Source organism: Zalophus californianus, chromosome 10 (genome assembly GCF_009762305.2).
Source record: "Zalophus californianus isolate mZalCal1 chromosome 10, mZalCal1.pri.v2, whole genome shotgun sequence".
NCBI classification, from domain to species: domain Eukaryota; kingdom Metazoa; phylum Chordata; class Mammalia; order Carnivora; family Otariidae; genus Zalophus; species Zalophus californianus.
Genome location: NC_045604.1, coordinates 71492972 through 71507655, shown reverse-complemented (window position 1 = coordinate 71507655; position 14684 = coordinate 71492972). Strand labels below are relative to the sequence as shown.

General features: G+C 50.1%; 1 protein-coding gene across 1 annotated transcript in view; it reads right to left on the bottom strand.

The window, feature by feature from the left end:
• PDPK1 (3-phosphoinositide dependent protein kinase 1) overlaps window positions 1-14684 on the bottom strand; it is a 69182-nt gene that overhangs the window by 14674 nt on the left and 39824 nt on the right. The window contains exons 11-12 of the mRNA XM_035721973.1: window positions 4250-4325; window positions 66-134 (exon numbers count right to left, since the gene is read on the bottom strand). Of these exons, the coding sequence (XP_035577866.1) occupies window positions 66-134; window positions 4250-4325 (145 nt within the window). The remainder of the gene's footprint in view (window positions 1-65; window positions 135-4249; window positions 4326-14684) is intronic.

Below are 14684 nucleotides of genomic sequence, written 5' to 3'. Positions count from 1 at the left end.
CGGCTGCCCCCTCCCACCTCTCTTGCAGCTGCTGCGATGGGCTTGGGGGTGATAGGTGGTCTTACCCCGCTCGAAAAGGCGGCAGTCCTGCCACAAGCTGGTATATTATACATCCGAGAGCCCAAAGGTCTGAACTTTAAGGGAGGGGAAAAACAGAGAAGAACGACGTTTGTAAAATGTTCGTGACAAGCACAGTTTACTTCTGCCCTACTGGTTCGTACTGCCCCATCTCTGATCTACTTCTCTTCTTTAAAACCAGGTCAGTGTGAGGGTAGGAACCTGCTCAGGGTCCTTCTTGAGGGGGCCTCCCTGGGGACCTGGACTCGGAGAGTCTCACCACACAGCAGGCACTACTTGGCCAGGCCATGCAGCCATTCTCACAGCCCCGCCACTGCCGGGGGGCTCCCAACTGTCTCACAGCGCCCATGTGGACCTGAAGAGATAGCAGAGGTCACTCCTGACAGTGACAGAGAAGCACCTTCTTCCAGCTCTGGGCAGCAGGTGGTGGCGCTGGTAAGGGGTCTCCCGGCACTCACTGCAGGTCCGTACAGCGACAGATCAACTTAGATTCTCTCACAACTCACTCAGCGTTTACCCGCAGAACACAGATGCAAGCCAAGGGGCCAAATGAGACACTCCACAGGATGTGCACAAAGCAAGCTTTAACTCTGTCCCTTCTTGAACTTGTGAAAAGCCATACCCCTCCTTCATAAATATTTTAATTCCACATTTTAAAAGAAACAGTTCTAAACCTCCCTAAGCTGTTTCCAGAACCAGCTAGCAGGGACCCTGGAGGGGATGCTCTTCTCGCCTGTGATGTTGCCGCCCCCTTCCCACCCTGCCCTGCTCACTCTCGCCCCTCAGTGCCTTCTTGGAGCTCATGGCTGACATCAACTTTCATATTTTCTTTCCTCTGGAAATTTTTTTTTCCCTTTTTTAATTTTTTAAGATTTTATTTATTTATTTGACAGAGAGAGAGAACACAAGTCTCTCCCTTGACCAACTGAGTCATCCAGGCGCCCCTGGAAATTTTTCATTCTACTCCCAGCTCAGCACTACAAAATCATCCAGATGCAACTTGTCCCGCACCGCCAGCTGCCTCCCCCGAGCCCTGAATGTACAAGGGCTCATGGGCTGCTGCATACAACCAGCTTTTGGAAGAGGCCATGGCCTTCCATTCAGGAGATGAGACTGTAAGGTGCGGGTGGAAGGGTCAGGCCAGCCGCAGTGCCGGGGGCAGGAAGGGCACGTGACGTGTGTTAAAACATACAACAGATCAGAAATCTGAGGCACAACATGCAAGTGGAGTGAAGGGCATTTAAAAAATGAATCTACAAGGGCGCCTGTGTGTGGCTCAGTCATCAAGCGTCTACCTACGGCTCAGGTCATGGTTCCAAGATCCTGGGATCGAGCCCCGCATCGGGCTCCCTGCTCGGCGGGAAGCCTGCTTCTCCCTCTCCCACCCCCCCTGCTTGTGTTCCCTCTCTTGCTGTGTCTCTCTGTCAAATAAATAAAATCTTAAAAAAACAAACAAACAAACAAAAAAAACCCGAACCTACATTCTACCTAGTAACTAGTTTTACATTTGGTTTTCTCTACTATCCAGTCTAGTGAAAATGGGGAGCCACACAAGACAGACGCCAACAGAAAAGCCCTGGCCCTTGGCAGTGGCAGCCGCCAGAGATTGAGCGGGCGGCTATGCGCGGACTGCCGCCTCCAGGAAGCGTCCGCACAGCTGGGCCTGGGCTCTTCTCATTCCTGTGCATTATCTGAATGTTTATCACCAGCAGCTCTCCTACCATTTGAGATGGTTTTTTAATACAATAAAAACTAAAGAAGGAAGTCGGTGTAATTATTTCTGGCAAGCAGTATGTACCAAGGATTTTTATTTTTTTATTTTTTTAAAGATTTTATTTATTTATTTGAGAAAGAGAGAATGAGAGATAGAGAGCACGAGAGGGAAGAGGGTCAGAGGGAAAAGCAGACTCCCTGCTGAGCAGGGAGCCCGATGTGGGACTCGATCCCGGGACTCCAGGATCATGACCTGAGCCGAAGGCAGTCGCTTAACCAACTGAGCCACCCAGGCGCCCTGTACCAAGGATTTTTAAAATGCTAAGTTAGACCAAGTCATTCCACTTCCTGCAATCCAAGCAGAGGACCGTGAGGCAGCCCCCCACAGACTCAGGACACACAGGGGCACCCTTCCTCCCCAGGGCCTGGCATGTGCGGCACGTGGCAGTCACGCCAGATCGTGCTACGTAAATGAAAAGCACCTCAGCGCCAACAATAAAGGAAGAGCTCAATGACCTACAGTAAATCCATGTGCCAGAAGCACACAGTGTCAGAGATGTCTACAGATGACTTCAGGGACACGGGAGATGCTGACTGCGTAATCCCAAGAAACAGGGCTCAAGCTGAACAGAAGTCACGTGAACATACAGAAGACACACAGAAATAACTAACTGCAAAGACACTGGTGTTTGTAAGTGGGCTGCAGACTCTTGAGTGTTCCTTGCTCTTGTATCCTCCACGTTTTCTAAGAATTCTTTACAATACACAGGTTATCACTTTTAGAATCAGAAAACAAATCTTAACTATTTTCGAATAAATATCACAACTTACACATTTCGAAGCATAAAAAGATACACAATGCCGTCTCCCTCACAGAGCTACCCCCTCACGCCCCCAGAGGGCCACTGCCCCCACTGCCAGCGCACCCACCCAGGAGAGTTTAAATGACGGGCAAGTGAACGTGGGTAGACATGCTCCTTCCAGTTTTCACACAGAAGGCAGTGGCCACTCTCCCTTCCTATCTCACCCAGTAGAGCCTGGAAGCCTTCCCCCATCAGTGCTAAAGGGCTACTTCATCCTAAAAGCCCCAAATTGAGGAAAAGCTAGCCCATAGGCAGCCATGACACCCGCTTCGAGAATCTGGCCCGCAGCACCCACCGCCCAGCCTCGGCACTGTGGACACCAGGAGCCTATTCAGTCTTGCTGGGGAGCTGTTATCTGCATCTCACCAGGCTGAGCAGTGTCCCTGGCCTCCACCCACCAGGCGCCAATAGCACTCCCTTCCCACTCCTGCCAAGTGGTGACACCTAAAGTGTCCAGACAGGGCTAAACGTGCCCTGAGGGGCAGAACTGTCCCAGCTAAGAAGCCCTGCCCTACAACAATGTCTGACCCACAGGAAGAGTTCAGATTCTGTGGATTGAGTAAGATTAAAAAAACAAAAACAAAGAACCCAGAGACTGCTAAGAGGCCCACCCACCTTCATGTGCGCCCTGCGGCTCCAACCCCTAGGGAGTTTTCAAAAAGCAGTCACACTCAGAAACACAGAGCCGCCCCCAGAACCACTCACTCCTCTGCCACTTCTGGCAGGGCTCTCTCAGGAAAGTGGCTCCTTGCAGCCGGCCAGTACAGGACACTGACGGCGCAGCCCTCAGTCAACCCAGGGGAGTCCCTCCACCCTCCGTCACCAGCATCAAGGAGCCACAGAAAAGCTCCAGCCACAGAACTTGTCATCTGGAACAGCTCTCAACACTGAGACCCCAGACTCTACTGCTACCTTTCCATCCTCCGCCTGCCTCAGGCCCGCCCAAGACCGCTCTCCTGACTTCTCCCTGCTCCTGGCCATCAGCACCCCCATCCCCTTCTCTCCTGCTGCCCTGCTGCTGACTCTTCACTCTCCAGACCTCTGTTCCTGCGAGCAGAACCTCACCTATGCACCTCTCATTTTCAAAACTCAGGCCCCCACTCAGGCCCTCGACCCTGTGGCTCCAGGCCTGTGCCGGTTCTAAGCACTGGGGAGGGATGGCTCGCACTGGCTGGGCCCTGGCTGGGAAACCAGCTCCACCCCCTCCCACACGGGCTGCCTTCCGGGCCTCTCCCCACACTCTGCAGAGCCAGTTTTTCTAGAGTTGACCTGCTGCCGCTGCCACCGCCAGGGGGCACCAGCTGGAGGCAGCGCTATGGATCCCAGAGCTCAGGGACACGGCAAGGAATACAGACCTCCTGGCCACACTTTTCCCCCACTGAATAGTTGCTCCTAAAGGAACAAGATCAAATCTCAAAGCATCAAGCAACAACAGCCCCAGGAAGTATAACAAAGAATAAAGGAGCACACAGGTTATCCAAGAAAGATACTGATAAAAGCCATAAAAGGCACTCTCTTAACCGTGCATGAAAAAACGAAGGTAAGAGCTACTGTAGTGAAATGAAAATATCCTGCATCAGATGAAAGTGAGTTACCTTTTACAGGCCGACTTCTCCGTGAGCAGCTCTGGAGACACATACTGGGCTGTTCCTACAAACGAGTTGGCCCTAGCTGATGAGAAGAGAAAAAAGGGAGAAAGGTCACGCTGAGACACAAGCATTTACCAACACTGCACCGTGGATGCTCACCCATCAGGACGTCATGGTTCACAAGGCGTAACTGAGCTCTCGGTCACAGCACTAGTCCCCTGGAATTGGACTGACTTGTCCAGGGCCCTCCCCTCAAACCCCCTTCTTGGGGCTCTCTCCTCTAAAGGCTGGCTCAAAGGTCACCCACTCTGTGACACCAGCCCTGCCAGGGCAGTCCCTCCACGCCAGCCCGCCGCAGTCCTCTGGGCACCTCTCACGGACACACTAGAGAGACGTTCGCCCAGCCTCCTGTTAGCTGGGAGCATCCTGAAGACAGGGGGCTTGTCTGTTTGGTTCACTCCTGGACCTGTGGTGCCTAAAACAGCAGGCAGAGACGGGAAATGCAGAGATATGGGAACGAACCCGACCCCATGCAGGCTACGCGCCCCCTAACAAACAGCTCACGGAGGTTAGGGGCGATAAAGGGAGTGAGACCCAGGAGTTCTGGCCAGGGAAACTTCCAAACACCCTGCCGCCTCTGGTACTGGATTTGCAACACCAGGTTCGCCAAGCTCAACCCACAGACTCCTAGGGTCAGTGACAGCAGGACCCTCTGGACCCACCCGTCACAAAACAGATGATGCAACAACACCCGAGTCACCCCAGTGGCCCTCAAGGCCCTCAGGCGCTCAAGAGCAGCCAAGCAGCCCCGAGAGGGCGGCACTTTGGGCAGGAGCCGGCCTCTCTACCACATGGCTCCTGAGGCATCTACATGGGGCGTCCTCCAATATGCAGGACAGCGGAGTCACTCCACCTTTCCCTGTGACCAATAGACACAGGACTGGGATTCCCATGTGACAAGTGCCCACTGTCTGAGAGCAAAACCCTTCTCTTAGGAGCATGTGAAATGCTGCGTCACCCCTGACACTTACCGGGAGACACCCCCCGCCATCACTTGCCATGACCTACCATGCACGGCCTTCCACACCCAGCCCCACATAGACAGCACCCTCTACCCACACCGAACAGCTGTTGGCAAGGCTCTGGTCCTGCTTGGACAGGCCCCTGGAGGAGAAGACCACCTTTCCCAGCACCAGGTTCCAGCACGGCTCTGTCTCCTGTCCCAGCACCCCGTGGCAGACAGGAGACCTAACCACGGTTGCTTCGGGCGCACAAGCCTGACCCTTTCGCAGATTACACGGTCCTTTTTCTCATTATCTTTAATAATCCCTGCTAGAAAGTATTTGTCCCTAAGAACATATCTTCCTGAACCGACCTAAGAAGTAAAACATCACAGCAACACACCTACCAGCGAATGGTCGCCAGACCTCCAGGCCACTTCTGAAACCGGGGACACAGAAAGCAGAGACCAGCCCCGTGCAGGGTCCTGCCCAGTGGGCTTACTGACAAGTGTCTGAACTTCTCTATGCAGGGTTCTCAGCTGGGGACAGACAGGCCCTCAGGGGACACCAGGCAACGCTGGGAGACATTTCCAGCTGGCACAACAGGGGCAGAAGGGAGCTCTGCTCACCTAGTACGCAGATACCAGGGCTGCAGCTAAGCATCCCACAGGCTGCAAACAGCAGGAGCTCTCCAGCCCCACACGTTCCCCAGGCCCTCGGTGGCCTCCATGCAGCCTCCCTAGGACGGCGCTCTCCGACCCTCTGAAGACACGGCCCTAAACAGAACAGGAGGAGCCAGCTCCGTTCTGGGACGTTCTGGAGGAAGGGGAGCTGGGGAAGGGAGAACAGCTGAACGTGCCTTCGTCTTTCCTGCGCGGCTGTGTGTGTGTTAAGTCGGGGGAAGCAACCTTCTCCTTCTGCACTTGACTGCAGGCTCTTTACTGGGCACCTCAGACTGGTCCTGACAGAGAAATGACTTGAGGTTACAGCTTCCTGGGACAAAACACAGCAGACCTATGTTTGGTCTGTCTACAAAATTCTTGACAGTATTATGGATATAAATAACACAACACCTGAATTAAAATGCAAACGGAAACCAGGGCGCCCAGGCACACCAATGCAGCACGTGGCGTCTGGGCTGAGAGAGGCCATCGTGTCCCCGCTCACCATCCCTGGGGAGGCCTTAAAGTGGCAGGGGCTCACTGCAGGGGAGACCTCCTGACTGCTGTCCAAAGGCCTCTGAGGCAGATGCCCAGGAAGAAGACACGGACGAAGCCAGTGTGCTCACTCTTCCCCATGTGTCCCCAAACGTGTTCTCTGTCCTCCTTGATGCTCCGGTGGGGGGATCCTGGGTACTACAGCCCTAGAGTCAGCAGGAGCCCCCAGAGGGGGGCAGAGGAGAGCCATGGCTGTTACTCCTCCTGCCTCACTCCACGCCACACCCCTCTCCCACTGGGATGCCCCCGACCTGCCCAGGCCGGAGAGGCTCACAGGACCCCTGTAGGGATCCAGCCCTGTTGCTTCTTCGGCCCTGCTCTCTGTAACGGCTCCCTTCGTTATTTTCATGTAAAGACTTTGTGGCTGCATTTGCATCCTGCCAGGATCCTGAGTGATACTGCCAAGAACACTGAGGTGATTCATAAGAGGAAAAAAGAAACCCAGAGCCAAAACCAAATGAAACCATTCAATGATGCAATGAATCAAAGAAATGCAAATGAAAACATGATGGCCTATCAAATCAGCAAAGATAAAAAAGGAAATACACACTGTTGGCAAAGATTTGAGAAGACACACACAGCGCTACGGGTGGGGATACGGAAGGGAGTCATTTTCAGGGGAGCAATTTTCCAAAAAGCATCAAAATTCATAGAGAACAAACTTGCCCTCTGAGCCAGCAACTCCACTCCTGGCACCTGATCCTCAAGGACGGATCCAGCACGGGCAGCAGGACGACACGGACCCCGGGAGCCCCACTTGGTAATTCACTGCGTCTACTGTGTGTCCATTCTGCATAGTAAACATGCGTTGCTTCTGCGATTTGTTTTATTTTATTTTTTAAGATTTTATTTATTTACCTGAGAGAGAGCAAGGTAGTGCAGAAGGAGAGGGATAAGCAGGCTCCCCGCTGATCAAGGAGCCCCACATGGGGCTCGATCCCAGAATCCCAGGATCACGACCCAAGCCGAGGGCTGACGCCCAACCGACTGAGCCACCCACGTGCCCCTGAGATTTTTTTTAATGCTTTTATTAAAAAGTTCTAAAAACGTATTTTTGTATGGAAATATGTATTTACGCATAATTAAATAATTCAGACTATCAAACAATATATAGAGGTGTTGTGCCTTTAAATAGCTACATGATGCACCAAATAAAGTCTAAAACATATACACCATTCCCACCCCTGCCCACGGCTGGGCTTTGAACAGTGAATCATGATGTCATTAGGGCTGTGTGGTTGTTGTAGGCTTTCTGGACCTGGGTCGGCTTGTCTCCCATGACACCTGCTGCTTCCTCTCACCCAGGAGCCCATGCCCACCTTTTTAGAGGCGGGACTCTGAGTCCCCAGGGAGGTACAAAATCACCCCCGAGGACAGGAGCTCTCTTGTTAGTCATGAGATGAATGACTCCTCTAGCACATGGAAAAGAACAGGGCTGCCCTCAGAATGATGTTTTTTTTTTTTTTTAAAGATTATTTATTTATTTATTTATTTATTGGACAGAGAGAGACACAAGAGAGAGAGGGAATAGAAGCAGTGGGAGAAGGAGGAGAAGCAGGCTTCCCGCTGAGCAGGGAGGCCGATGTGGGGCTCGATCCCAGGATCCTGAGATCATGACCTGAGCCGAAGGCAGACACTTAATGACTGAGCCACCCAGGCGCCCCTCAGAATGATGTTCTAAAGGCATAACAAATACGCAGGAGGACAAAGGATGAAAATACCAAAGTATTAAAGCAGTGACAGTGTGATGTAACAGTACGTGATTTTCTTTATCAGTGTAATAAGATCTGGCAAGTCTAACAATACGGTAACTCTAAAGCAGCAACGGGGCGCATGACAGATCAAGAATCTGTGACAACCATGGGGGCGCCTGGGGGACTCGGTCTGCTGAGTGTCCTCTGACTCTTGGTTTCAGCTCAGGGTCATGATCTCAGGGTAGTGAGATGGAGCCCACGGCAGGCTCCATGCTCAGTGGGGAGTCTAGGGGAGATTCTCCCTCTGCTGCTCCTCCCACTGGCGCTAGCGTGGGTGTGCACTCACACTCAATCTCTCTCAAATAAATAAATCTTAAAAAAAAAAAAAAAAAAGCTGGGGGCGGGGGCATCTGAGTGGCCCAGTCGGTTGACTGGTCCGACTCAATTTTGGCTCAGGTAATATCTCAGGGTTGTGGGATTGAGCTCAGTGGGGAGTCTGCTGGAGATTCTCTCTCCCCATCTCCCTCTGTTCCTCCCCCAATTTGTGCGTGCTCTAAAGTAAATAAATAAATCTAAAAAAAAAAAAAAGGAATCTGTGACAACCGTAATGGAACAGAGAAACACCTGACTGCTCCTGTTGACAGCAGACATTTGTTGCCTACCTTCATAATTAAAGGAAATGTTCAATTTCACTGAAAGTTTAGGAAAAATAAGCAACTTTCTCCTCTCAGCTTCACAGACAGCCAACTTCTATGCATGACACCAGGGTAAGAGCCCCAGAGAGCATTAGAAATGCACAGATAACCTAGTTCCCTCCCCCCAGAGGCTCAGAGATGAACCGAAGGCCAAACTGCTCCACCAGTTAGAAAACCAGGTCCAGAACCCAGCACTGGCCAAAATGCTGCCGTTTCCACGCCACTGACCCACTGGAAGTAGGCCACAGGGTCAGGGTAAAAGAAGAGGGTCTTGGGCTGGGTTGTTGTCTCCACCCTGAAAGTGATTCAAAGAAACTGACCAGCATCCTGGGCCGTGGAACACTCTGGCCACCACCTCGGACTCAGAAGTGCCAGCGAGGAAGGAGGGACCTCAAGAAGTGTCTCTGAGGTTTGAAGACACCTATACTCTCTTCAAAGCTGGAAGTGCAGCAGAATGCTCATATCGTACCCATAAGCCCCCAAGTGAAGCACAGCAAACGCACTCCATAAAATGGGCTGACCTCTTGGACAAAAGATGAGCATGCTGAATGCAGCGATACATCAAGAGGAGTCTGCACCATGACCAAGCAGTGTTTATCCCAGGAATACAAGGGTGGTTCAACATATAAAAATCAATAAATATACTATATATCATTAGCATAAGGGGAAAAACCACATAATCATCTCAACAGATTCAGAAAAAGGATCTAATAAAAATTCAACACTCCTTCATGACAAAAATACGTCACAAAGTAAGAAGAGAAAGGAACCTCCTCAACCTGATGAGGGCGTCTAGGAAAACCCCGCGGCGAGCATCCCACTCGATGGTGAGAGACTGAAGCTTCTCCCCTAAGATCAGGAACAAGACAAGGGACACCTGCTCTGGCCCCGCCCACTCCACAAGGTCCTGGAGGTCCTACCAGGGCAGGTGGGCAAGAAGAGATAAAAGACATCCAGAGTGGAAAGGAAAAAGTAAAACCATCTTGAATCAGAGATGACTTGATCTTACATGCAGAAAATTCTGAGGAATTCATTAAAAAACTATCACAGCGGAGCGCCTGGGTGGCTCAGTCGGCTCAGGTCATGATCCCAGAGTCCTGGGATGGAGGCCCGCATCGGGCTCCCTGCTCAGCGGGGAGCCTCCTTCTCCCTCTCCTTCTGCCTGCTACTCTGCCTGTGTTCTCTGTCTATAAACAAAATCTTAAAAAACAAACAAACAAAAAACTATCACAACTAAGAAGCAAATTCTGCCAGGCCGCAGGACACAAAAATCAAATGTATTTCTATATAGTTGCAGTGAACAATCTGAAAATGAAATGTGGAAAACAATTCCACTTACAATAGCCTCAAAAATAAAATACTTAGGGATTTACTAAAAACAGTGCAAAGTTTATACATTGAAAACCAAAAAAGATTTCTGAAAGAAATGACAAGACCTGAATAAAAAGACACCCCACCCTGAGGGGCCAGAGGACTTAATACCATTGTGATGGTGACACCCCCACCGCGGGCCTTCACTCAGCACAAGGCTACAAGGCCCATCAACGCTGCGAGTACCAGAAGGCCACTCCTTTTAAAGACAGAATCATACTCCCCTGTGAGGACCGACCACATTCTGTCTACCCATGTGCATGATCAGCTGATGGACACTGGAGTTGTCTCCACGTTCTGGCTAGCATACAGAAAGCTGCTCACAACATTCCTGTACACCTTTTTTCTGTGAACATGTTTTCTGCTCCCTTGGGTCTGCCCTGGCAAGTACCACTGCTGAGTTACAAGGTAACCATGGCTAACCTCTGGAGGAGCTGCCAGCCTGCTTTCCAGAGCGACTGCACCATTTCACATTCCCGCCTGCAGAACACGAGGGCTTCGGTCCCTCGACACACTTGCTAAGGCTTGTCATCACGGTCTGTCATTTTGATCACAGGTGTTCCAGAAGCGGTAGCTCAGTGTGCTTTTGATCTGCCACTTCCCAATGACCTTGAGCATCTTTTCATGTGTTTATAGGCCATTTGTCTGTCTTCTTTGGAGAAACATCTATTCAGACCCTGTACCCACTTTTAAATTTTTATTTCATTTTATTTCTTGAGTTACGAGTTCTTTATACATTCTGGGTATAAGTCCCTTAAGATATAGGATTTGGAGGTATTTTTTCCCATTTCACTTTCTGAACGGTAACACAGCACAAAAGTTTCCCAACTGGATGCAGTCTATTTCTCTTCTGTTGCTCATGCTTTAGGCGGTGTATCTAAGAAACCACTCACTGCCTAACCCAAGGTCATGGAGATTTACACCTACACTTCCTTTCAAGAGTTTCAGTTTCTGCATTCTACATACATTCACATCTCTGGTCTAGCCAAGTTAACTTCGGAGTTAGCTTTTGCGTATGGTGCAAGGAAGGGGTAAATCATGTTTTCGATGAACCCGTCAACACTGAAGGAGGACAGTGAACCTGCTGAAGGTTTTCACAAGTGGCAAATAAAGGGGAAAGGAAAGTAAGCATTTATCCTGTTCTTCCCCCTTAGTCAATACCACTGTAGTTAACCAAATAATTGCTATGGGGACGTTTTTCTTCAAAGAATTCCAGCCCATGAACGAAGGAATTAGGCTATGATCATTCTGCATTCTCTAGAGAATTAATGGATCTAGGCCATTATGGTTATAAAGGGCTGTTGACATCACAGAGAGAGATGACGGAGTGTTATGAGTGTCCTAATGGAGAACACACCCCAGCCTTTGGTGTGAGAGCACTGAATGTGCATGTGATCAAGGGGCCAGATCTAACTTCCCATTTCCAGCGCAGAGGGGACAGGAACATTGTTACATGACTCCAAAGAGGTGCAATCAGGAAACTCCAGGAAACTAAGACAAATAACCTGGTTTCTTCAACAGACTACAAGGGAAAAAATAGGGAAAAAATAAAGGGTGAAAAAGAAATTTAAGAAACAAATTAGCTAAGCCCAATGTGGAGATTTATTTGAATCCTCATTCAAGTAGATAACCACCAGAAAAATTATGATGTAGAATTATGACAACTGGAAATTTAACACAGTATTTTGGGATATAAAGGAATTACTGTTAGTTTCTCATGTATGAAAATGGTTTGCTATTGTAGTCATTTTTTTTTAAAGATTTTATTTATTCATTTGAGATACAGAGATATATATATAGAGAGAGACAGCGCGCGCACGCATGAGCAGGGGGAGAAGCAGAGGGAGAGGGAGAAGCAGGCTCCCCGCTGAGCCAGGAGCCCGATGTGGGGCCTGATCCCAGGACCCCGGGATCATGACCCAAGCTGAAGGCAGACACTTAACCACCTGAGACATCCAGGTGCCCTGTGTAGTCATATTTTTTAAAAGAAACTTTATATTTTAGTAATAAATACTGAAATATTTACTGAGAAAACAAATTGATGATGGTGGAAATCAGGTCACACGCAAGGTTTGAATTTTACAAAAAGTACTCTGTGTTAAGAAGAAAAAAATAACCAACTGCATTTATCATAGCTATGACTAAACAAATACCGATACTGAGAAGACCAGAGTAAACCATTTCTTGATGTAAAGAGTTTTATCTGGTGGTGTAAGTACAGGAACTCGACTTTCTCCTCTAACATGTGACCTCTGCTTTTGGGGTGGGTGGAGCTGTCCTGCTCCTGCTACACTGGGGGGAAAGCAGGAGCGCTGGGGCAGGGTCCAGAGTCCACAGCAAAGCGAGAGGGGGGCAACACTGGTCTGAGGGTCAGGATGATGGCCATCCACAGAAGGTACAGCTGGAGTGAGTGACAGAAGTGACTTCGGCTCTCCAGCCTCCTCCCCCCATCCCCTCTCCTGTCACCTGCCCCCAATACCTACCAGCCCTCCCCTCCTGTTTGGTGAGTGGAATCTCCACATCTGGCTACACACCAGAAAGGCCAACACAGCTCAAGACACAGGTTTCCAGACACAAACCCTAAGTCTGAACCTCTGTGGCCTCCTGAGCTCCCCAAACCTCTTACAAAGAGGCAAAGGCCAGTGACACAGCCACAGACAAGAGGCTTCCTCTGCATGATTAAGTTGCCCCCACTTGGATAGGTCTGTGGGACCCTTGTTAGGTTAGAAGTCACAAGTCCTCTGATCCAGGAAGTCCTCATCAATCCCACACACCCTCCTCAACAGCTACCTGTTTCCTATTCCTGCCCCTCACAACCATGCGGCCACTCTGACCCCACAGGAAGCAGTGAGAGAGACACAGGAACAACCCACTGGGACAGAGGTCTGGGAAGACAAGACAACCTGCCTCTTGCTACGAGGGTGAAACAAGCTCATGTGCACCGTATAGTTAAGGAGCCTGGGTCATGTTCCCACCAACGCTTGCTCTCTGCAAGCTTAAGAGGTCTTCGGGAAACCATCTCTGTAAGAAAGTTAAAACCTAATGCAAGAATAAATTCTAAGATTCTGAACTACTTCAAACAGAAAGTGAGAGCAAGTCACTAAAGTGAATCACTCACAATTATACATGTGTTTCCCTCTTTCCCTAAGAAGGAAAAAAAACAGCCAACTCATCCATATATACGAGCAGCTCTCCCTGGTTCACGGTGTAAGGACTTTTAGACTTCTACTTCTAGAAAGAAACGCAGGTTTATTTCACTATTTCACCAATGCATTTAAATTCTTCTATTTTCTAAATGGCTACAAGTTAACAGGACTAGCTTGTGCCAAGTATCAAGATTCTAAAGAGAATGCGCACGGAGGAAAAATTGACAGAGCAGACTGCGAGGGGGATGGCTCCTGAGGCTGACTGGGGGGGCCCCATGGGAAGTCACACATGAGATGACAAGAATGGGGCCATGGCAGTTCTTGTTCAGTTCACCTGGGTCATGGACAATGCTTATGGCTATGGGTTACACTGTATCCACAAAAACGATGTTACTGTGCGATAGGAATGAATCAAGTAGATCAAGATTTCAGGGCATCTGACAAGTGCCCAAAGGACATCCCCCCAAGGTGGGAAGGCAGGAAAGGGAAATGCAAAAGGCGGGCGAGTGGCACCAGGACTGAAATTTGTTGAGAAATAAAAGTGTCTTCCTTGATTGCAAGTTTTGTTTTGGCTCCAAAGAGTGGCGCCCTAGGATTCTCAGATAAGTTCCCAAATCCAAGACACAGTCTTGGTGATTCAATGAGTGTCTGCATAAACAGGAGGGCACTAACTAACAGAATCTTCACCATAATCCTGAGAGTGAAAACACGGGGCTTCAAGAGCACCTGGGAAGCAAAGACAAGGCAACCTGTGGAAGAGAATTCAGAGGCCCAGCCAGACGCTGCTGGGAGGAGGGGACCCCAGGCATCAGCCTGGTAGCCGCCCTGCATGCGACCGCTCACTAAGGGGGCCTCAGTTCAACCTGAGGCAGAGAAGGCCTGCCCAGCCAAGCTAGAGGGCTCTCCCACTGCTTCATGGGGCTCACAGCTCCCCTCTCCACAGGAGGGCAGCTGTAGCGAGGTGGGTGCTTCCATCTGAACCCAGTCCTTCTCTCTCACGAGTCCCCACGAGCCCTGGCAGAGGCGAGCACAATGCCCAGCCTCGCAGGCCAGGCTCAGGGTGGCTCTGTTCGGGACAAGTGTCCTGACTCAAGGTTCATTTTCAAGGTCCCTTATTAATTTTAAGGTCCCCGCTGGCTAGCCAGGACACCCCAAAGGACTCTTCTGGCCCACTTTACTGTCAGCAACTCCTCCTCAGGTGATGGAGTGGACATGATGCACAAACCAACACCAGGAATTACCCTAGGGGAACAGTGATTAGGAGGGTTTGTAATTATAGATGTGCACTTGAGCAGCAGGCTAAACATCAGCCCGCAC